Raw genomic sequence first — 23,556 nt, forward strand, 5'->3', positions numbered from 1 at the left:
TACTAAGGTTAAGCCCTTTGAAAATGAGCAGCAGTGACTATATTCATGGCAAGAGGAAGAAAATAACTTTAATAATGCCATGATTTAAAAAGCAAAAATTGTTATTGCTTTTAAAATTCCACAAGTGGCAGACAATAACAGCAGAGCAACAGGATTCTGATTACATGGTAATAATGTGGGTCTCCCAGCAAGGCCACAGCTATTACAGAGCGATTAGCCATCAGCACCTGGAGAAACTCCATTTCCACTGACTGCCTCAATCTCCTCCACAAGTCATTTACAAGTATATGATCCTAATTTCTATTAAAAAACCCACACGCAACATGCTGGGACTGGAAGATTATTTGGACAATTTGGATCAACCTATTTGATAGTTTAATGTGGTTTTGGAATTTTTTTTTATATATATTTTATTTCTTTCCTTTTATCCCCTCCCATAAAACGCCTGGAGCATGATCAAGCAGACAAAAAGCAGAACTAGTTTTAATTCTTGAGATTTGATTATTTTCTTTGCTTAAAGAGACAGGAAGGTGCTGAAGCCACGTGGATTGCAGCCCCATTTTGGAGCCCTTCATTTCTGCAGGATCTATTCCCACCTCCCACATGGAGAAGCTGGAATTGCTCACTCAGTGAGCAGTGCAGGTCCCAGGAATCCCAGTTCCTAGTGGGATTTCCAGCTCCACAAGCTGCTGGAATTCTTCCCACAACCAGAAAAGCAGGCAGAGCCCAGAGTGGACACAAGGAGGCTGTTCCCAACCCAGGCTGTCTCACAACTGAGCCAGGAGGAACATCTGGGACTCCAAAGTGTATCCCAGGAGGAACATCTGGGACTCCAAAGTGTACCCCACACTTAGGAAGGAGCAACAGAACATGCCAGAAAGCTGCAGCTACGTCCAGTCAAAGAAATGGGAAAGCTTTAGATGGGACAAATCAAGGATGTAACTGTAGCATCTGTTTCAATATCAAACACCAACAACCCAAAGCTAAGGAACATCCAGCCTTTTCCCAGCCTGTCCTGCACAGGAGGTGCAGAGGGAGGCTGCAGGGACCTCACCTTGCTCTGGGTGAACTCCCTGAACATGGCAGCCAAGCCATCGTCATCGACGTCGCTGTCGGTTTTGATGGCCACGTTGAGGATGTGGATTGGCTCCTCCCGGGCAGTCTGCAAGGACAAGGGAATATTCCCCATCATTAAATACCAACCATCATCAAATACCTCAGGACAGGCTCCCTAAATCCAGCTTTAAAGCAGAGGTGCCCTGGGGAAAATGACCTCAGCAGAGCACCAAGGAAAACTGTGAGGGAAATCCTTGACAAAACAGCCTCACAAATCTGCCATTTCACAGAAGTCAATATCCACAAACACCAAACAGGAGTTTCCTTTGGGGAATGCAAGTGTGAGGGTCAGACAGGACACAGGGTCAGGGCCTCTCTTTAGCAGATGCAGCACAAGGACAGTAGAGGACTTTGGCATCAAGGAAAGTAATTAAATTAATTAAATTCCAAGTGCAGGGGCAAAACAATGTGAGTTTTCATATCTACAACACAAAATAATGTGGAAACATCAGTTACATTCAAGTTCCAAGCAATTACAAATTCAGCCTTTAGGAGCCTGTGGTTAACTGGGAAAAAGTGAGTTTGGACAGGAAATTATCTTGGTGAGGTGAGTGAGATGTACAGAGAGGGATCTGAGGACATTAAAGTTGACAGCAATATTCTGGAAAAAGCTGCAGTGCTTACACATATGAGGATCAATGGAGCAGTGGAAAGCAAAGCCCAGTTCTGGACACAGAATATATTCCAGCAGAGCTTCCACTCTCGTGGAGCAGCTATCTGAGTCTCTAAGGGAAACTGGACTTCTATCCCTATGGATTAGGGACCACCTGCTTCCTCTGCACCTGCTCTCCACATCCCTGCAAAAACCGAGTGGCTCCACTCAGCTTTTCCTCCTAAAAACAGTTCTGAGAGGTAGAACAGAGGGAAGAATCAGGATTTTAGGTGACTGGGAAGGGCGTAAGACAGGAAACACAGCAAGTCAGATGTAGGACAAAGAGGGCTGAAGATGCAGCTCAACATCCTGGTGCAGAGAGAAGGGCTGGAGACTTAATGGTGGTTTAAACTCTCAGTTACACTGCTGTGGATCCTGTAATTCTGCTGATGCTAAAAGCCATAAACTAAATTTACATGGAGAGCAAGAGGCTGAGCAAGGTTTTACAGCAGAGCAGGAAAATGCTGCCCACGCTGAGTCACCTGCTGGGGAACAAGCAGGCAAATCCCAGCCAGAAATACACAGAGCTCCTAACTCCTGCTTCCAGGAGGAGCATCCAGCCTCAGCCCTGCCTCCAGAGCTTAATCTTAATCCAGCCTGAGAGTGCCTTCCAGAACAAACCCCACCCTACCTTGTCCTCATCGTAGAGGGAAGCATGGCCAGCCTCGGGGAACGTCGGGCTCTGCGGGGGAGAGTCGCAGAAACACCCCATGACTTCATCAAAGATCCTGGAATACACCAGGGAAGGAGCAGTCACCACCACAGCACTGCCAGCACATGGAGCATCCAGCACCAAACCCACCAGTCCTGGCAGGAAAGGGACTCAAGGATGAGGAGGCAATTCCTCAAATCAGAGTCTGGGTCGTCCAACATTTGTCAGAGACCTCCTGGGTGCAACCTGAGGGCTCTGCTGGGGGTTTGCCCATCCCAAAACGTTGGAAGCACAAAGAACCCCAACACACACATCCACGGAGCATTAGGAGAAATCATCACATTGCCAAATGGTCCCCAACCAGCAGGAACCTGGAGTGCTGATTGCTCTGTCTGCAAACTGCCTGAGGCTGCAGTCAGCTCCAGGAGACACACACAGGGATCCAAACAGGCAGACTCACTCAGGACCACCCTAAGCCTGCCTCTAGCCCAGACAAAGCCTTTCCCAGGTGGGAGGGTGGCCAGAGAAGCAAGCAGCACCCTCCCCACCCACCTGACAAAGTCCTCGAAGGTGCGGAAGGAGACCATGCCACCCATGCGCTGGCAGGGCGGCGTGAAGGAGTTGTCCAGCAGCACGTCACTCACACTGGCCACGTGAACCATGCCATAGTGGTTGAGGTTGGAGGAGAAGGACATTCTAAACAGAGCAACAAGAGCACAGTCAGTAGGAACAGGGCAGGGGAGGGAGCAGGTTTGGTGCTCTGACTGCCTGGAGCATGGCTGTGCACCCAGCAGAAATGTTGGATTTCTCAGCCTGCTCCAGAGCTCCTGCCATGCCTCTGGTGCCACTAATGCCCTTACCTGGATGTTGTCCCAAGATACAGGAACACTTAGAGTTAGCAAATCACGTCATAATCCCTCAAAACATGTATTTCTTGAGATGTCAGGAGAATTCTAGCTATGCAAAGCTGAACTTATTTTTCCTCCTGTCTGTTTTGCTTTACAGATGGAATATTATATAAACAGCAAAAATTCTAAGATTTCAGTACATTTTTACAAACTAGGTTGAAGCACACCATGCTGTACTATCATTTCCATTATTTCTCTGAACATACTGTAATTTGCACTCCTCAAATGCACTGTGGTACAGTGACTTCTGTAAAATTCTTTACTGAGCCTTCCACTCATTTTCCTACCCTTTCTGTCCAAGAAACAACTGCACATGGCACTCAGTGCCCTGATCTGGTTGACAAGGTGGGGATCAGTCACAGGCTGGACTCGATGCTCTTGGAGGTCTTTTCCAACCTCAGTGCTTCTGTGATTTTTGGTTTTTTTAAGACTTACAATATCATGGTCAAGACTAGCAGAGGAAGCTTCTCACCCAGTGAGGAAAAAGCACACAATTAGATGGAACCTTTCTCTGGTGACCACAACTGGGCTTTGCCTTCTCTGCAATAACCATCACTAATTTCTGAGCTCTACTACAGACTCATCTGAATTCAGACTTCCTTCAAGAGCTCCCTGCAACATGGTGAGACCTCTGAAAAGACACAAGCAGGGAGGCAGGACCTGGCTGAGCTCTCCTGACAAACCACTTCCCAGCTTTGCTGAGGTTTCTTCCTTTCCACACACCAAACCCACTGTGATCTGGCCCTAAGTACACTGTTAACAAGCCCAAAGTATCATCAGTGTGATTAATAGCTCTCCATGCTTAAAGTCACTCTCTGTTTTCGCAATTTATCTGTGATTAAGAGCTGTGAGACTTCCAAGCCCATTTTTACTATTTTTCCCTAAATAGGCTTGTAAGCAGTAATAAATAATAGGTATTCACGTTTTGAAAGAGAGAAATTTTTCAGGACATGCCTTGGTGTACATTTCTTACAACTAATACAAAAACTATCACAGAACAGGAACGGAACAAAAAAGACAGCAGACATTTTTCATGTATTATTTAAAACAAGAAATACTTTTCAACTGAGACACAGGAGGAAAAATTAGCGTCCAAACCACAACAAAACATGCTGTCAGCTGTTTGAGATGTAGATTCATCTATGGTGTGAGGGAGGTGAAACAGCCACGACAAAGTCTAAGCTACAGACAAGAAACCAGGGTAGCAACAGGTTGAGCTGGGAGGAACTGCCTGGGGTCACAGTGACCCCTTAAAGAGGGTCAACACCTGGGAATCCAGTGCCAGAAAAGACCATAGAACAGCACTTTGCTGTGTACCATACTGCAGATGAGCTGAGTCACCCAGCAAATTTAATTTCAAAGAGTGTTGCATGCAAAGATTTTTGTTTGGTTTGTTTTTTAAGGAAAAGCTGAAAACATGTTTTAGACAAAGGGAGAGGAAAAGGGAAGGAAAAAGAAGAGTTATGGTTGAGAGTTTCCCAAGTAAAGAGAAGGGCACTACAACAGAACATGTTAGAACATTCAGGATTAGGCTACTTCTTTCTAGTCTGGCGTTTGAAATTGGAAAAGATGACGAGTACCATACCTGTTTAGCGTGGGGATGTTCCCTCTGTAATCAAACAATCACAGTTAGTCACAGACTGGTTAGTGAAAGCCATCATCAAGAACCATCATCAAGCTGATGCACAGACCAGCAACATGTTCACAATTAACTCCCAAATTTGTTCAGCTGCCGGGAAGAGGTCCCTGCCAGGGGCCCTGGGGAAGCACCCAGTGCCTGATTTCGCTTGCCACGGGCAGAGCCAGACCATGCAGAGAACATGCAAACCATAAAACACCCCAGAAAAGCACTCAGCATTTGCAAGAGACCCCAATTGAATTGCTGTTCATTTTTTGCTGCCCCACTTCGAGCCCTTTGCGCACACCAAGCACAAAGCAAGAGCAGAGCTGAGCCTGAACTCCCTGACAGAACAGCAAACAGCAGAGATGGAAACAAAAAAATGACCATTTCACACAGGAACACTGCAACAGGTTCAGGAAAACCAGCCAAATCCTCAGTGCCAAACGTGCAGCCCACGCACAGCTCCCACCATGCAGGGACAAAGCAAACACGCACAGCACCACGGAATATGTTGCATTTCCAGCATTCAGTACTAAAAAGAACAACCTCAAGGCTAAAAAGAACAAGCTTCAGGCTAATTTTGGGGAAACTTTACCATTCCTTTGATAACATCAGTGCAGCTCTCCACATATTTGCATGCAGAGCAGGGCTTAGTGATGCACACAAGGCAGAGAGGAGTGAGAGGCACATTTCCACACCAGAACAGCAGCACAGCCCAGCCCACACCAGCTACAGACAGCAGAGTGCTCCACACAAGATGGAAAAATTGCTGGCATCTGACATGCAAAATAGCATGAATTTAAAAAAAAAATCCTTGCACACAGGAAGCTTGTGCAAAGAGATTAGCAAGAACTAAACGATGGGAAGGAGAGCTTTGAGGAACATGTGAATGGACATTCACCCCCTTCCCTTGAGGAGATCAAACCACAGACTTTTTTGACATCCCAGACCACAGGCAAGACCCAAGTTGCTGAGCATGAAGTCTCAGTGCTCAATGACCAGTGCATTCCATGGTCACACTGCTCAACAGCCTGCCTGCCCTGCTCCTGCCCAAACTGCTCTGGTCACAGCAGACTCACAATCACTACAGTGCATCACTGGTAGAGCACAAAAAAACTCCCACAGTCTCCTTATTCCATACAGGAAAAAAAATAATTAAAAAGTACCCAAAAATATATATCTGTTATGGTAAATAACAAAAGGATTTCTTTTTCTTGAGATGGTAGGGAGACACCCTGTGCTGCAGAGCCTGCAGCCAGCACTGATCAGGCCTGGAGGCCTCAGGGGGTTGGGACTATTTTTTGAGCTTGGCAAAGAGTGGGAAAGCTGCATGTGATCTACTTCAGTCGGAAAAAATAGTCTGGAGAGGACTGGCAGTTCCTACCCCCAGCAGGAACACTCCTGTAGCCGTCCCTGGAAGGCTTTCAGAAAACAGAGGGAGCACAAAAAAACGTGTAACAAATGTTCATTTCAGCCTCAAAAAGGGCACCCTGGTGCTGTGCTCTGGGAAATGTCTCCTGCCACTCCATACGGAGCTGGAAAGGCTCAGGCAGGAATGGTGAGGAGGAAAACAAGACAAGGAGGAGTGGATTGCAACGGAGAGCAGGTTCAAATGGGATGTCAGGAATTCTCCCCTGTGAGGGTGGGGAGGCCCTGGCACAGGGTGCCCAGAGAAGCTGTGGCTGCCCCTGGATCCCTGGAATGTCCAAAGCCAGGCTGGACAGGGCTTGGAGCAGCCTGGGACAGTGGGAGATGTCCCTGCCATGGCAGGGTGGCACTGGATGAGCTTTAAGGTCCTTTGCACCCAACCCATGCCCTGGTTCCATGGCAGAGCAATGGCAGAGCCCCCAGCAGCACCAGCCTGGGGTGACACAGGCATAGCAATGGGGCAGTGCTGCCACTGCTGCCCACAGCCTCACACCCTGCTCAGCCCTCCGCCCAATCCATCCTCAACCCCAAAACAGCCCTTCCTGCCCAGAACATCCATCTCAGCAGGGATCTGCTCCATCCCAGTGTCCCCATTGCTCCTGCACCTCCTGGTGAGCCTGGATTGGGTTCCCCTCACCCCCTCCTCCTTTTTTCCCCCCTCTCTGTGTGTCAAACAGGAGTTCTCCCCCACACCATGGCCATGCATGCAAAGCTCCAGCTGCGAGTGCCAGCGCAGGGCAAAGCTTTGGAAATGAGGCAGCAAAGCAGAATCAGCAGAGGTTGGCTCAATAACCCACTTGCAGTTATTAACAGCAGTACCACAGGAGAAAGAGCAATTCCACTGGCTCTGACCAGTGCCATTCCTCTCATGTTTCTTCATTTCTGTAGGAGAATCTAACCAGAAGGCTGTGAAACATGCCTCAAACCATACATTTTGATTGGGTTTTTCCTCTCCCTCTTTCTTCCCTTATTCTTCTGCTCCCTCTGTGATTCAGCCAAGCTGAATCTGCTACAGAAGTCCAATTTGCATAAAATTATCATCGTTCCATTCAGTTTGCTGCCCCTTCCACAGCCCCTTCTTTGCTCTGCTGGAAGATTTTGCCCTTTCCGAGGCAGGCAAGCCAAGGGAACAGCAGCACATTACTGCTGCCTGCTGCCTAATTAACATCAAACCTCAGCACGGAGCTGCAGGGATTTACAGGTGTCCTGGAATCATTTTCCCCTCCTCCCTCCCTATCCAAACCACGCTTACAACAAGGAGGGGACCTCAAGCTACCTGACACCCTGTGAGTTATCCCTTTGGGGCTCCAGGTAGGGTCAGAGCCCACAGCAGCACGGCTGGGTCACTCCTGGCATCCAAAGATTGATGCAAGAGGCTGCTCCAGCAACTAGGCCACAGAAAATGCTTCTCCTTTGTCAGAAATTCAGATTTTATGGGTAAATCATTGTAAAGTGATAGCAGGAAGAAACCTCTACACACTGCTCTAATTGTAAGTGAGTTTGGGGTTCTTAAAAAAAGCTCTCTTTGGGAACAGGGATTTTTAATCTGCCTTTCAGCGTTCCAAATGGTTTCTACCTGTAAGCTAAGGAAGAGGCTGACAAAGGAACAACCAAAATACTCCATAGATGATAAAACATCAGGAGACAGCAAAGGAGAGATCATGCACCACTTTTAAGCCTTGAAATCAGCAACATCAGAGTCCAAGAAGGGCATGAACAAACATCCACAGGCACAGAGGGAGGAGATTCCAGGCAAAACCAAGCACAGGATAGTTGAGACATTTATACTGGTGGGAATATCCCTGGATGGGGCTCTGAGCAATCTGGTCTAATGGAAGTGTCCCTGTCCATGGCATGGGAACAAGGTGAGCTTTAAGGTCCCTTCCAAACCAGGCCATTCTGTGGTTCAGTGATGATGATGAAATACAAAGCAACTGACAGCTAGGCTTGAATTCCACCCTTGGAAGCACCATGGACCACAGGATGCAGTCCCAAGCATGAATTCAACCCAGACAAGGCATTTGCCTCTATACCCATGGCTGCTGAGTGTGTGCAATTCTGGCTCCAGAGGCACCCAGGGTGTGCTGTGACATCTGGTTTGTCACGTCCCCAAAGTCACACTTGCCTTAAAGCTAAGCAGGCTCATTATCAACACTTCATCTGCAGTGCTAAAACCTTCCTTACTTCCTCCTTCCAGGCTGATCCAAGATCCCTCAGGACATCTCAAGGCCAAGGAAGGTGTTGCTCAGTGCCCAGGTGGGTTGGGAAGGCATGGCTGAGGCAGCAGGGACCAAAACAGCCTGGGCTGTACTTCAGTTTCCCTTGGGGCTCCACAAAGCAAAAGGCAGAGATATCCCTGGATATATATCCCCAAAATAAGGATATATCCAGCACCTCTGCCTCACCTTGTCAAAGCCTGCCTGAGCATCTGACACAGGGGACACATCCAGCTCTGAGAAATCAGGGATCTGTTTTGTGGGAACACATTGACCTCTGAGGTTTTTCCCCTTTGATCCTTCTGTTTTTAGGGAAGGAAGGATCAAGGGAGCAGCTGAACACCCTGGCTGAGGATCTGCAGAGAAGGGATGCTCTGGGAGGAGCAGGGCAGCAGCAGCTCCAAGAGCTGGCTACAGCAGACAATGTCCCAGTTTAATTTAAACCTTACAGCTTCAGACAAGAAAGGCTGCTGGAAAGCAGGAGAGAGGATTAGAAAGAAACACTTCTGTTGAAAAAGCACTATAATTCCCTCTCCTCGGCACACAATGTTTCTTTGAACAGAAGATTTTAAGCTAAGATTAGGCAAGGCCTGTTTCATGAACACCTCAGAAAGGCCTTTCAGTGTCTGTCACCTGGGCTGCCATCCTCACAAAGGCAGCTGAACTCTCTGAGCACCAGTCAATATTCCACCCACTTCCATCTCAGCAGGAACAAGCAGCAAGTGAAGAACAGCTCCGAGCAGGGCTCATTTCTTCCTGCCATCCTCTCTCCCCAGGCCTCTGGCTGGCTGCACCAGGCAGGTTATCCCCAGGCAAGGGCTCTGCAGTCCCCTCTGCAGCATGTGGCCATTGGCATCCCAGAGATCCCCTTGGATCTGAGCCTGCAGATTGGATTTCTGCTCACCAACTCCATTTGCTGCCAGATGGTGCCACTGCACTGCTCATCTGCCCTGCACTGGGCACCAGGAAAATGTGCCCTGCACATCACCAGCAATGCTGATGGATCCATCAAACCCTCTGCAATTTCCATTAGAAGCTACTTTGCTCCCTATGACTTTCCCTTGCCATTCAGTGGGGATTCTTACATTAGGATGTTTTCTGTTAATTTAAACAAATAATTCCCCAAACAGTTTCTGCCCACAAAACCCACCAGGAGCAGGTTGCACTTGTGTGACTTTGTCAACAGATTTAACAGCTTTTCTGTCCTCTCTGCTTCCCTGTGGGCAGCTGATGGCAATCCTTCCATGGCCAAAAATACAAAGTCTGAGCCTGAGCTGTGATCAGGCAGCTCAGAAGGAGTGACTGGGATTGTTTCTGCCACAATTAAGTAAAGGCATAGCAGGGTTAAATACCAATAACAAAGAATTTAAATACAAATTTAAAAACCTAATTAGAATTTAAACCATTATGAGTTTGCTGTTTTCTCTGCATGAATATTTGCTTCAGTAAAATTTGGGCTCTCAGAGGTTCACAGATATCTGACACAAAGGGGACCAGGGTTTAAAAATATCTGAGGAAGTGGTAAAAAATGTGTGGGATCATATAACAGCAGCTCCAAAAGAGAATGTTCTCCTAAGGGCTCTCTGGCATCTGCTCCTAGTTCACCAGCCCTGCAGAGCCTCGAGGGATGTTCTGGGTTATTTTGGCTTTGGGGTTTGCCCTTGGAATGCATTTTTAGCTTTTCAGTCTAAGACTTCGTGCTACAAAAGATACAGAAAAGCACATGATGGATGTAGACCATGGTCAAGAACAACAAAGAAGACTTAAGCAGGACAAAGTCAGAGTTTTGAGATTTCCATGTCCTGGGTTTAACACTTGAGAGCTCCCTAAATCCACGCCCCTGTGCCACATCAGCCCCTGGGCACCCTGTGCTTGCCCCAGGCACCCTCCAGCCACCCCAGAGGGAGAGCAACAAGCTGCACCAAGCACCAGGAGCCAAATCCATCACTGGCAGCTGGAAACATCTCCAAGGAGCTGAACCTGCAGGGCTGAATGTCCCCCCAGCCCTGCTGCCCTCTGCTTGAGGAACACAATGCATTTCCCATCAGCCAGCAGCCTGAGGAGCAGAACTGAGCTCAGAACTGTCCCAGCCCAGTCAGGGTGAGGGGAGAGGAGATTTCAGGACAAAGAGCTGTTCCTGGAGCCAGGAACATCCTCCTCTCCCAGCTGACCTTGTCTGACTAAGCCTGTGCACAGAGCAGAGCAGTGGCCAAAAATCCCCAAGCAACAGAGGTAACCAAGGCCAGTAGAGAAGAAATGGAGGAAGAATGAAGGGGAGAAGAGAGCATTATAAAGGGGTAATAAAAATAGTATGCAATTATTTACAAATATTCTAGAAATGCAGGGACCAGATGGGCCCAAACATGTCCCATTTGTAGCAGGAGTGGTTCGTGGGGCTGGCTGGGGACAGCCATTCATTGCCAGCAAAACAGGTCCTGAAAACCATTTCATAAAAGGTACTGATGGATTCTCAATGAAGCGAGACTGGAGCCCACCGAAAATAAAACCAGGGAAAAGATGTTTGGAAACAAAGGAGGGAGAAAGGGCCGCGGTGGCCAGCATGGACCAACAGTGGCACCCGGTGGCCATGGGGACTCACTGCCACCTCACAGCCAGCAGGGAATGAACAAAGTGTCAGCCCAACATCCTCCTGGGGAAACTCAGGGACACACTGACCCCACAGACACCAAGGAACAACCCGGGCCAGTGGCTGGGGGTTGGAAGGAGATGAGCTTTGAGGTCCTTCCAACCCAAACCACTCCGATTCAATGTTCCTGTAAGTTCTGATAATCTCTTTTTTTAATTAACTAGAGATGCCACCCTCCTCTCCAGACAGGGCAGCAAGAGTTGATGCTTTTGGTTGTAAGAAATGCAAAACTGAGTGAAAATCAAACTACGTCAACACCAGCATTTTATACAAAACTCTCATCTTGGTCTGCTCCGCCAAAAAGTCATGTGCCTCAAAAGATGTCACCTTATCCAGCATAGCCAGGAAGAAGTAGAGCCATACAAACAGTTAGAAAGGGCTGGCAGGAAGGGGACAGAGACTGTTTGACTGTTCTGGATTAAAATTCTGATTAGTTGATTATTCTATCTGGAACTGCATCTTTTGGAAGGCTCAGGATTCAGCCAGAACTGAGATTCCTGAGATAAGTTCCTACCCAAGCTGAAGTTCAACACAAGAAAACACATGAAAACTGCACCTTATTTAAATGAACCCCTTTCTCCACCAATCCTAGAGCATGTTCTCCTTGCCAGGGCAGGATGAGCCCCTCAGAAATGTGCAGTTCCAGAGGCACATGATCTGACCTGTTGGGATGGGAGGTGGGCAGCATGAACTGGAACTCCACCACACAGGTGTTGTCCTTCAGCTGGCGGTGCTGGACACTGTTCAGTTCATAGGCAATGTAGGCTCTCCGGACATAAACCTGGGGACAGAGAGACTCCATCAGCTGCACTGGGCTGATTAGTAAAAACTCTTATTAAAAACCAGTTATTGAAAACCAGATACCTCCAAATGAGCAGCCAGATAAACTCTAATTCAACCAGAATTTATTCTTTGAGGAAGGCCAGTCTGGCAGGCCAGAACCACAGGATTACAATTGTGTCCTACAACAGCAGCTTCACTTTCTCCCTTCAACCACCTCAGTCTTCACACAAACAGAACTTGAATTTGAAATTTCACTCAGTTATGAGTGTTAATGCTGTTAAATGCCAGACTCCAAGCATGTTCAATTCCACACAACCTACAGCTCTCTTGGATCTCACAGGGTGACAGTGTTCAAGCCAAAGCCAAAGAAAAATTAGTATTTTTAATATTTTTTTCAATGGGAATGAACTTACCTCCAAAGCTGCCATTCTTACCACCTGGTTACTGTGGTAGAAAAAGTTGGGAAGCACATCAAAGATGGATGTCTCGGACAAAATGAGTTTCTAGGAGAGATCACATTAAGCAGAGATTTAAAAGAGAACTCTAACTCTACCCTACCAGGGTCAGGCAAAAAAGGAAAAAATCCAAATCAAGCCTGACTAATTCTGATTTCTAAGGTTTTCCTATTGTTCATCACGGATTATGACTTTTTTTATTATTAAATAATAGAAAATCTCAAGTTGGATGGGACTTATAAGGATCATTGAGTCCAACTCCCAGCTCCTCACAGGACCACCTAAAACTCAACCATATAGAGGAGCTCATGCAGATGTTCCTTGGGGCTGTGCCCATTCCCTGGGGAGCCTGGGCAGTGCCCAGCACTCTCTGGAGGAAAAACCTTTTCCCAATGTCCAATCTGAGCCTCCCCTGGCACAGCTCCACTCCATTTCCTCATGTGTGGTGAGCAGAGGGAGGAATCAGCACCTCTGCTCTGCTGTCCCGTGAGGAAGGTGCTGAACTGCCGTGAAGTGGAAACAAAAACCGGGGGAAAGCTGAACACCAGACCAACACACTGACAGCCACAAGGACCTTGGGACACGAGGGTCAGTGAGGAGGAGGCAGGGAAGCAGGGAGAGAAGGCTACCTGCAGGTTCTCAATGCAGAACTGGTGCCCATACATGTCAATGGCGGACAGGAAGATGGACTCCACTTGGTTGTGGCGCAGCTCGTAGGAGGGCAGGTGGGAAGCTATGAGAACCTGGGAAAACACAAGGAATGTCAGTGAAAGGAGCCACACTGGGCCATCAGCAGGGGGCTGTCACCTCCAGGCAAAACCAGTCTGCTCCATCCCTGCAGAGACGGGCAGATCCTCCTGTGCGTTCTCCGCAAAGCCTCTCCCCTCCCTGGCCTCATTTGTGTATCTGCTCCGTTTGTATTATTGGCAATTCCCCGTGGAGAAAAGGAACAGCTTCAATCAAGTTCCATCAGTGCATGTGATTTAGCAGTGCAGAGCTGCCAGTCCTGGGGATTGCCTGGCCGGCTGTTAATTGGGAAGCAGAGCTGGCAGGGAGCAGCTGTGGGGAGGCCACACTCAGCTCCCGAGCAGGGGAAGGGAACAGACACCACTGCCAGGTATTAAATGCCCAACATGAAGGATGCAGAGGTAGGAAATGGAAGCAGCTTGCAGGGAAAATGAAGTGGAAGAGCAAGGCAAGGACTGCAGCACCATCGCCGGTTGCTGCGGGGAGTTCAATTGCAGAACGGTTCAAGGACACAAGCACAATCCTGAAGGAAACAGAAGGTCACTGAGCAGCTTCAAACACCCTGTTCATTTTCAATAGTCAAGCTCTGAAATAAAAGGAGAGATGCCCAAAGCTTTCCTGCTTTAGACTTTTAGGCTGGAGATAGGGAGCGTGGAGTGAGAGGAGTGATCAGACTCTGGGGTCAGAGTTATCAGGAAACCACTGCGCCCTCTCACCCCTTCCTGGCTGCAGAGGGAGGGCTAAACTGAACTGCTGAGGAGGAAGCTCACAACAGTATCTGTGTGGCTATGTGACATTTAAATTAGTTCTGTACCAGACTCTTAGAATTGACAGAATCAAGAGTTTTTCCAATTATTTCCAGGTTAGAACAAAATCAGCAAAGCGCAACTCAAAGACGGAAGAATGCTGCAAAAGGCCAACGTAATTGTTTGTGGTATTTCCTTGGCAGCTGCAAAGAACATCTGGTTCCTGTGTAAATGGCTCTCCCTGCTCTCTGCACACACAGATCCACAGCTGTAAGGCAGCAGAGGAACCTGGAAAGTATGTCCTGGCTGTTCCTGCACGATCCAGGCAGCCTGTGCTGGTCAGGTTTGCAGATGACAAAGCCACCAGGAACCACAGTGATTGTGCATTTCCACTTCCTCTGTCACACAAACCATGGGCTACTTCCAGCTAACTCCTATGTGAGCCAGACAAAACTTTTTGGAGGAGCAGGGACAAAGGAAGCATGTTAAATTTAAATATTACAGTGATTGGGAATGCACTGCAATCTTAGCCTGTCACCACGGTTAATCACAGTTAATTAGCTTCACTGTCAAAGTGCTGCTCACAGTAACCTACTGTCCCCATTTGCATAGTGATCAAAACAAACATCAGGAGATAGGGATTTCCCCAAGGGCTGAGCTCCAGGCAGCAGCAGCTCACACAGATCCAGGCAAGGATTCCTCACCTGCCGCGCTCTCAGGGCCACCTTGGCGTTGGTGGTCTTGCTGAGCTGGGTCAGCTCTGTCAGGATATTGATCAGCTCATCTGTCAGGGTGGGGTCACGGCCACACAGCTGGTCCTGGGGACAGAGAGAACAGGGAAGGCTTAGAACAGAGGGAAAACATCATCTGTCCATCCTCAAAGCAGTTTTACCTGGAATACAGACACTCAGGGCTGGACCACACCATCCCCCGGAGTCCAAACCTGAATTATCCTGGAATTCTGTGCTGACAAGGATACAAATATTCAGCTTTCAACAATTTTACACACATAAATAAAAGGTGAAAGAAGGGACAGGCAGCATCTCCCATTCTCCTATTTGTAGCATGTTTTGGCACCCAAGGACATGAGAAATGCTGACTTGTCAAAGACTCAAGAAAACCTTTTCCCATTACCCAGTTTCAGATTTCTACCAAAGGTTTCTCCAAGCACCAGTGCAAAATTCAAAGAGCAAAACTGCAGCCAGACACCCTGTGGAGCATGTAAAGATCAGCAAACCTCCCCCAAGAAGGGTGACCAGAGTTACATCACCAGAGATGTCTACTTAAAAAAAACCACCTCAAACCCCGAAAGTCTCAACAATTCCACAACCATAAACCACCCACAAAATTTGTGCAGCTTCAGCCAACACCAGAAAAAATCTGTCATTCCTCTGACAAGGCTAATCAAAGCTAACTAAACCCATGAATAAGGTGCTGTATTTCCTGCCATGGCACAGGACTGACTCCATATTATTTCTTCTAACCAGAGAATCCTGGACGTGAGGAAATCCACAAGCTTACCTTACTGTCTAAATTGGCTGCATAAAACAACAAAACTGAAGAGCATAACTTCCAGTGTTAATGCTGTTCCAAAACTCTTCTGAATTCATCCATTCAAAAAAATGCAAACAGTAAAGACTTTCTTCCAAAAATAGTTCCAATTCCCATGAATAATCCCACAGTCTTCAACACTTCTTGTAAGCCTCTTCCCTCCCACCCCGAAGCTGGAAACCCTCTAGGAGCCTCCAACGTGCTTCTTCCACACAGCATTTAACAGCTTGTCTTGATAAATTAATCATAGGAGGGAAATGTGAGATGAAACAGGGATTTGCCACAGGAAAGAGATGGTGCCTTATAGTTTTAAGAGATCTTAAATGCCTACAGACCAGAATAGGCCATTTGAAGATCCAAGAGATAGAAAAGGATAGGGGGAACCTCTGTGCAGCAGGTTGGATTAATAAAACTGCCAGGGAAAATAGAGTAAAAACCAAAACCAAATAATACAAGAGTCCCATAGGGTGACTAACTAAACAGCTCATACTCCACAAGATTCCAAAGCTCAACAGCTTCTCCCTCACACTGCTCTTGATCCCTTTCTCCCCAGCCCCACTCAGGCACCTCCAGGAATGATGGCACAGATGTCCCAGGGAGACAGACCATACTGAAATCATTGATAAAACATCTGAGCTCCTCACTCTGATTAGATTGCTGTCCCCTCCTGATCAGTCCTGGGCCACCAAACACGGGTGTGATTGTTCCCAAAGAAAGCTCTGTGCATTTACCCACTCCAGGACACTGTGGGGATTCATAGTGAATAATTCAAGACCTGCCTTTGTGGGATTTGAAACACAAACTGCTAGGTGTTGTCATATTGCTGCTCCAGGGAACAGAAATCCAATAGGACACGGGACCCTGCCATGCCACCAGCCATTCCATCCTGTTCAGGCCAGGACGTGCATAAGTTAAGTACAGAAAATGAACATACAACAACAAATCACACCATATTTCAACAAATGGATGAAAGATGAGGCAGTTCCCACCCTGCCTTCAGCACCTGCTGGCTAAAAAAGGTGACTGATGGCAGCATAACGCTATTACTGAAACCATCCTCGGAGCCCCTGGTTAATGATGGATTCCTGGGATACATCAATAACAGCCACACAGGCAGAGAGGCTGCCCTGGGAGGACAGACCTACCCCACCCCACACAAACACCCATTAAACACCCCAAACATCACTGTGGTGATACCAAATGTGCAACAGGGATATGCAGAGCCATGGGGAGGAAGGGAGAAGAATGATGGTCTTTTGGGAAGCTCGGGGACACCCAGGGTGACCACAGGCACACTGTCCCTCCTAAGCTCCTGTTCCCTCTCCAGGGGAGAAGGTCCCGTGTCCCCATGAGGTGGCACGGTGGCCTCACTAATGGCACTCCAATAACCAGGAGCAGCTCTTCCATGGTGTTCCAAGCTCTGGCAAACTGGGATGTTTGGCCTTTCCTTGAGTAGAAATAAGTGGCAGCCATGGTGGGAAGAAGGACCCAAGGGGAAGAAATCTCTTTGAGGCTCCCTGAGGTCTCCCCACACACTCCTTGCACAGCCAACACAGAGCCAGCGAGGCACAGCCCACCCCAGGTGACAAAGCAGCCCCAAAGTTCCAGTCCCATTGGAGCAAGGAATAATCAGGATGACAACAACAAACTAAAGCCAGGCGCTGGCTTTGCCTGCACTGATTGGCAAAGGCAGCAGCAAAGCCTCAGCCCAGCTCTCTGACAAGGGCTAACGCCTCGCCGGCACCCCCGTGTAATTACACACTTGAGTGACTGGACTCTGAAGAAAATTGAAGGCCTGAGCTGTGAACAGCTGCCATTTTCTCTCTCCATCACGCCAGCGTGATTACTTGAGAAATGAACAGCCCCGGCTCAAAGCTACTCCAGAATTCTCAGAGGAAATATGGCTCCGTGTTCAAATAATGAGATTCTTAAGGCAAGCGTTACTTACAATCACACCACACACCAAAAAGGGAAAGGGGAAAAAAAAAGGGGGAAAGGGAGAGCCAGAAAGAAAGAATGCCAGGGTCCTTACATCTTACAAATGAGAATTTAAGAAACCCAGCCTCAGTCAGGGAAAATTATGACACTTTTTTCTTTTTGCTTTGGAGAGTTATTTCGTAGATGGCTACTTTGGATGTATTTCTGGCAGTTACAGACTACATTATGCTTGTGAAATAAGAGAAGGAAAAGAAAAATAGAGAGAAATAGAGAGAATGAGAGAAAGCATCAGACACTTACAATGAGCATTGTAACCAGCAGGTTCTTCTTGGTGACCTGGGCATGGGAGAAGATGTAGTTCAGCACTGCATTCATGTCACTCTTGTTCTCCTCCCGAAGGGTGAAGACACACTTGTCATAGTGACCTGCAGGCAGAAATGCACATTTCTTTTCCAGTCTTTACACCTCTGTGGCAAGGAATATAAGTTACTAGATGTGTCTTTATTTTTCTACAGGTATTTTTTGAGAATCTCCTTGGCCTGGTACCTGAAGGGAGCTGACAAGGAAGATGGAGAGAGACTATTTACAAGGGATGGAGTGACAGGACAAGGGGAATGGCTTCACACTGATAGAGAGTAGAGTTAGATTGGATATTAGAAACAAATTCCTCCCTGTGAGGGTGGTGAGGCTCTGGCTCAGGGTGCCCAGAGGAGCTGTGGCTGCCCCTGGATCCCTGGAAGTGTCCAAGGCCAGTCTGCACAGGGCTTGGAGCAACCTGGGACAGTGGAAGGTGTCCCTGCCCATGGCAGGGGATGAAACAAGATGAGCTTTTAGGTTCCTTCCAACCCAGACCATTCTGGGATTCCCTATAGTCCGCAGAATCAATTTGGGAAGGAAGCATTCCCACCATCACCTACTGCAAACTTTAATTCTAACATCCCACTCTTATTAAACAGCTCCAACACCAAATGCCTCCTTTGTGAACAATACTGAGAGAGGAATAGGGAGCTCAGACTTTCATTCAAATGACAACCAAAATGAAATAACAGCAGAAAGACTTGCACCATCCTCTGCTACCAGCAAATTGAAGTGGAAATGAATCTGCAGTACCATTAGGCTGGGGCAGGTAATGGAGCAGGACAAAAGAAGAGTGGAATGTGAACTACCTGTAAGAGCCAGAGCCTTGGAATTAGCCAGGGCTTCATTGCCATCTTGTGCCTGGATGCAGCAGTGCAAGGCATTGATTTCATCTCTCAGCTTTAGCCTGAGCTTTGGGGACAGAAGTTCCTCTTCAAAGCCCAGGCTGACTGCACACCCTCAAAAACCAGCCTGTGCAGCTCACCCTCAGCACAAAGAGCAAACCTTCTTCAAGGGGCCCACGTGGACTTTCTAGGGCTAAATACGACTTTTCCAGAAATCAAATCCTTGATGAGCCCAGAGACTCACCATGCTGGAACTGGGTCTCCACCTTCAGGTACTGACGGAGCAGATCCATCACCACTGCCTTCATGTGGCCCCGAATGCCACTGCGGTACCTGCAGAGACACCAAAGCCAGCCCTGAGTGAGGCTGAGCCACACACAAGCCCTGCCAGCCCTGCTGGGGACAGCTCCAGTTCTGCAGGACACTCTGGGAATGGCTCACCTCTGCACAAGCTGCACGATGCTCTGGGTGTTCATGAAGAAAACCTCACGCTCCGACTTGCGGTTCAGGGTGGCTGCATGGCTGTCCAGGATGTTGGCAATCTGAAAGGGAAAATCCCATGACATGCCAGCCCTGGATGGGCTGGACAACCAGCACAGACACACCAGAGCCCCAGCAGACTCCAGCAAAGGACATTCATGACCTGCCAGTGACACAAAAATCAATGCACTGTATCATATCATACAGTGGAGAAATCAGCTCCCAGCATCTCCTTACCCAACCAGGCCTCCCCTGGCTGCAATCATTCTCTTTTGAGGTTACACTGGCACTACAAATTGCACTGAAGCACATGTACCAGGTAAAAAGCAAACAAATAAATGCCCACAAGGCCACTGGTATGATTAAAGTGTTTCCAAAGTGCCTGTTTAAAGCTATACAGAGCAGGGAACATTTACCCTTCAGCAGAGGGAGAGGAGACAAGGCTCAAGGTGATACAGGGGAGTATCTTTCCTCATGAAGACCCCATGTTCAAACACACCTTTCAGGTTCAATTAACCCCCATGTATTTTAAAGAAACTTTCTCTCTCTCTGACCCAACCCAAACCAGTTTTTTTCCCTCCATGGTCACCTGTTGGCTAGGAAACTGGCAGAGGACTGAGGTGATGTTGCTGGCATACTGGGCCATCTCCTTCTTGATGGACTTCTCCACGTTGGGTGGGATCCGTCCAGAAACACTAGTCATGATGTCCTGAAGTTCCAGAAGCGGCAAAGATGGATCCCTCAGGGTCTTCATCAATCGCTCAACCCAGCCCTTCACCTAGGCAGAGATGAGGCAGTGTAAAGCCAAGCATGGAGAAGAGAACAACAAGAAAGGGAAAAAGGAGAGGGGTGATGTCCAACACCTCATGGGCGCTGCCCTGACTGGGGGTCCTCTGCCTGTGACAGGCAAATTGCCCAGCCCTGCCCTGAGCTGCAGGAACGTGGTGTTTTGGCTCTGGAAGAAGAGGCCCCCAGTACCTTGCTGCTGAAGAAGGGCTCTGGCAGGCAGTAGCCATTCATCACGTTGACCAGGTTGTCCAGGACATAGTGGAAGATGCGATGGAGCTTCTCCCCCCGCAGTGCTGTGCTCTGGATCTGGGGCAGAGTGCCTGTGTGCAGCTCAGCCTGCAACAAGAACAGCTTCACTGAGCCTCCTGGGGCACCAGCCACGGGGAACAGCCAGCTACCCTCAACTGCAGCTTCAGGGTGAACTTGCAAGGATTCCCAGAGTGGAAAATGCACTTGGCTGAGAGTCAGAGCCCCCACAGGAGTACTGAGGTAAGCAGGGAACAGGAATGGTAGATAAGCTTAGCCTGAATCAGAGAGACAGGGAATAATCTCAGTCCCTGTCCTCATCTGAGACAAATGAATGGTGAAGTGACAATTCCAGTACAATGCACAAATGGGAAATTGGTTCACTGGACCATCTCGTACCATTCTGGACATCACTCCCCTATTAAAACCCCACAAACATCTGTGCTTCCTGCAACTGCTCACCTGCTGGACCCTGCTGGGATCATCCAGCTGGAGCTTGGCAATCACACAGCCTGGATCCAGGACTGCCCCTGGCCGTTTGACATAGTGGATGCAGCCCGATTCTCCTGCTGTTATTGTCATCACCATTTTCATTACCTGCAGCAAGGAAAACAGGTTACACACTCAGCTCTATGTGCCCCAAAATGGTTCTACTTTTGGGAGCCAGCAGCCAGTGTCCCACCACAGACACACATGCATGAACACTTCTGGCATTCAAGTGTTCCCAAAAACTTACAAGCACGGATGTTGGGAATGAAACCCTACAATGAATTAAAGTGAATGGGAGAACAAAATAATTGGTCACAAAATAGTGCAGCAGGAACTTCAGGAATGTCACTGCCCACACTGCCTGAACCAACAGGGACTCAACAAGGTCCCACACTCAGCACAATGAACAAAGCAGACACAATTCACTGCTGCATTCCAAAGGCTCCTCTCAAAGGCTACAGCCACACCTTCATTTCAAGCAGAGGGAACCAGGATCACCTTCTAGAGCTCTCAGACAGCTCTTTCCAGGATGAAATGCTTCCCTAGATCACCCATGGGAGCTCTTGCCCATGGAGAACAAGGGTTGGGTATGGGGGAGCCAGTTTGGCTTTACCCTTGCTATGCTCTACACCACAGGGAGCACAGGGATTGTGTGGGTGGTTCCTTCTTAGCCATGACCTGTTGCAGTGTAAAAGCACTTACACAAAATAGCTACATCTCTGTCTTGATATTTTTCTCCTACACATTGTCCCCAACTGGTTTAATTGCCCCTCTGTCATCACACACCCTCCCCTCCCTCAAATCTGTTTTGAGCCACACACTCCTACACAACCCCTTGTGCTTTCCTCACCATGATGCAGAAATTGCTCATCCTCCTCCTCGGTAAGAGTTAAGTAACTTCCCAGGGAGAAGGGAGGAGTGACACTTATTAACTTAAGGGATCAACCTGATAAATGATCAGCTCATCAGAGAAGTCTTAGTTTGTTACTCCATCCTGGCATGTAACTCTGACTCTGTGTCAGTACTACAAGGAGAAAGCCTTCTTCACCACATCTGGATAACACATGGATCTCACCTTCCCTTGGAATCACAGGAAGGTGATAACCATGGTCTCACTGCTGAGAAATTTTGCCTATCACTTGGTGTACAGTCATTAACACTCCAGTTTCAGCTGTTAAGTAATTTCTTCCCCACCCTGTAACTCTCATTAATGATTCCTGCATTAGTTCAGGTCAAAATTTGGAAATGAAATACTGTGAATTATCCCTCATGCTCAACTTCCAGCCACAAACCCTCACCCTGAGCTTTTTCCTGGGCAGCCAAAACAGTTCTCTGAGACTTTTACCTCAATTTCTGCAAAGCACTGGCCTGCAAACACGTGTCCCCCATCCTCCACCACATACTGGATCAGCTTCCCAGCAGAAGGTGAGCGCAGGATGGAAGGATCATTCTCCTTCTCAAACACACAGGTCTTGTTCCCAATGGTGATGCGATACCTAGGGGAGAACAGGACAGATCAGTGCAACAGAATGCCTTGGGGAAGGCATGGGAAGGGGAAAATCCATTCTCCTTTTCCCTATTCTACACCCTCCACGTGGCTGCACAGCCAGGTCCTTCTAACAGTAGCCAAGATCTGTTTGGTATTAAAACTCACCCCCAGTACATCTAGTAAACTCTTTCTACGAGAGAATTCCATTCCCAGCTGATCTTTTGGGAAGCACAAAGGTAGAAATACACCCCATTTTGGCTGTGTAAATGCTAAACACGAATCTGTTCAGGTGGCTACCTGTCCACTTCTTCCTTCATGTAGGTGGTGTAGCTGCTGCCATCGTAGGAGAGGAGCAGCCCTCCGTCACTGAGCCGATGCACATCCACTTCCACACAGGAGCTGTTCATGATGACCACGTAGGAATTGGGAGACTGTCTGGTCACCTGCAAACCCACAGGAATGGGAATTATCCAGTGAATTGGACACAGCATTGAGTGCCTTCATTGCCACAGCACACAGGTTTCCAAGTGCTGCAATGGTGGGAATTAATGAAGAGGAACAGAGGCATTTGATTTCATGTAAAAAAGTGGGGAGTCCCAAATTGGAAAATAAACCAAACTGATCAGAGGGACGGAGGAAAGGCTGAGGAAATTGGGATTGTTCAGCCTGGAAAAGAGAAGTTCTGAGGTGACTTAATTATGAAGGGACCCCACAAGAAAGATGGAGAGGGAGTTTCTACAAGGGCCACCCCAAACCAGTGTGGGATTCACTGAAACCACAGCTAAGAGATGCCAGAACTAGTGCTGTTAATGAATGTTGATTCAATCCTCTCACACTTTTGCACTGATGGTAGAGGTTTGATTGTGCAATCCCACACCATTTCTTCACTCTGATCTACAGGATGAAGAATCACAGTCGTGTACTAAAACAGCATAATGGAGGAGATAATTTAGAGGGGAAAAAAGAGACATTGCCTCACAGGGAAAGCAAGAAATGCTCTCCCTGGAGAAAGGGATCCTATCCCAGTGCCTGCCCCAGAGCTCCTATTTGAAGCTGGGTAAATCCCTTAAAGAACACTTCAGGTGCTGCTCAGTGCCTCTGTTCCTCATCAAAGACAAACCCAGGGAGATGCAGGGTGCAGAATTCTTCCAGCTGCAAAAACCAGCTTATGGTCTTGTCATTAAAAACTTCAACACCACGAATTGGGCCAAGGAAGCTGATGAAGATTGCACAGACAACCTTAAGTCCAGTATTTCCTAACTTTCCTATGTTTGGTTTTGCAACACAGGGTTTAGCATGCAGCAAAAAAGCAACACTAATGGGAAAAACTGCTGCAAATGCTGTCATGTTGATGGGTCAAAACCCCAGCAGAGCAGACCTACATATATAGAAAAACCAATG

At 47.9% G+C, this 23,556-nt stretch overlaps 1 protein-coding gene across 1 annotated transcript in view; it reads right to left on the reverse strand.

The window, feature by feature from the left end:
- The window catches only part of ACACA (acetyl-CoA carboxylase alpha), a 93,259-nt gene that overhangs the window by 48,983 nt on the left and 20,720 nt on the right, over positions 1 to 23,556 (reverse strand). Inside the window, exons 18-33 of the mRNA XM_085078544.1 lie at positions 22,453 to 22,598; positions 22,012 to 22,162; positions 20,640 to 20,774; positions 20,121 to 20,267; positions 19,732 to 19,920; positions 19,104 to 19,204; positions 18,907 to 18,995; positions 17,761 to 17,885; positions 14,676 to 14,789; positions 13,108 to 13,221; positions 12,437 to 12,526; positions 11,903 to 12,021; positions 4,914 to 4,937; positions 2,973 to 3,116; positions 2,400 to 2,496; positions 1,055 to 1,162 (exon numbers count right to left, since the gene is read on the reverse strand). Of these exons, the coding sequence (XP_084934670.1) occupies positions 1,055 to 1,162; positions 2,400 to 2,496; positions 2,973 to 3,116; positions 4,914 to 4,937; positions 11,903 to 12,021; positions 12,437 to 12,526; positions 13,108 to 13,221; positions 14,676 to 14,789; positions 17,761 to 17,885; positions 18,907 to 18,995; positions 19,104 to 19,204; positions 19,732 to 19,920; positions 20,121 to 20,267; positions 20,640 to 20,774; positions 22,012 to 22,162; positions 22,453 to 22,598 (1,893 nt within the window). The remainder of the gene's footprint in view (positions 1 to 1,054; positions 1,163 to 2,399; positions 2,497 to 2,972; positions 3,117 to 4,913; positions 4,938 to 11,902; positions 12,022 to 12,436; positions 12,527 to 13,107; positions 13,222 to 14,675; positions 14,790 to 17,760; positions 17,886 to 18,906; positions 18,996 to 19,103; positions 19,205 to 19,731; positions 19,921 to 20,120; positions 20,268 to 20,639; positions 20,775 to 22,011; positions 22,163 to 22,452; positions 22,599 to 23,556) is intronic.

This window comes from Lichenostomus cassidix, chromosome 19 (assembly GCF_008360975.1).
Source record: "Lichenostomus cassidix isolate B80296 chromosome 19, HeHo_3.0, whole genome shotgun sequence".
NCBI classification, from domain to species: Eukaryota; Metazoa; Chordata; class Aves; order Passeriformes; family Meliphagidae; genus Lichenostomus; species Lichenostomus cassidix.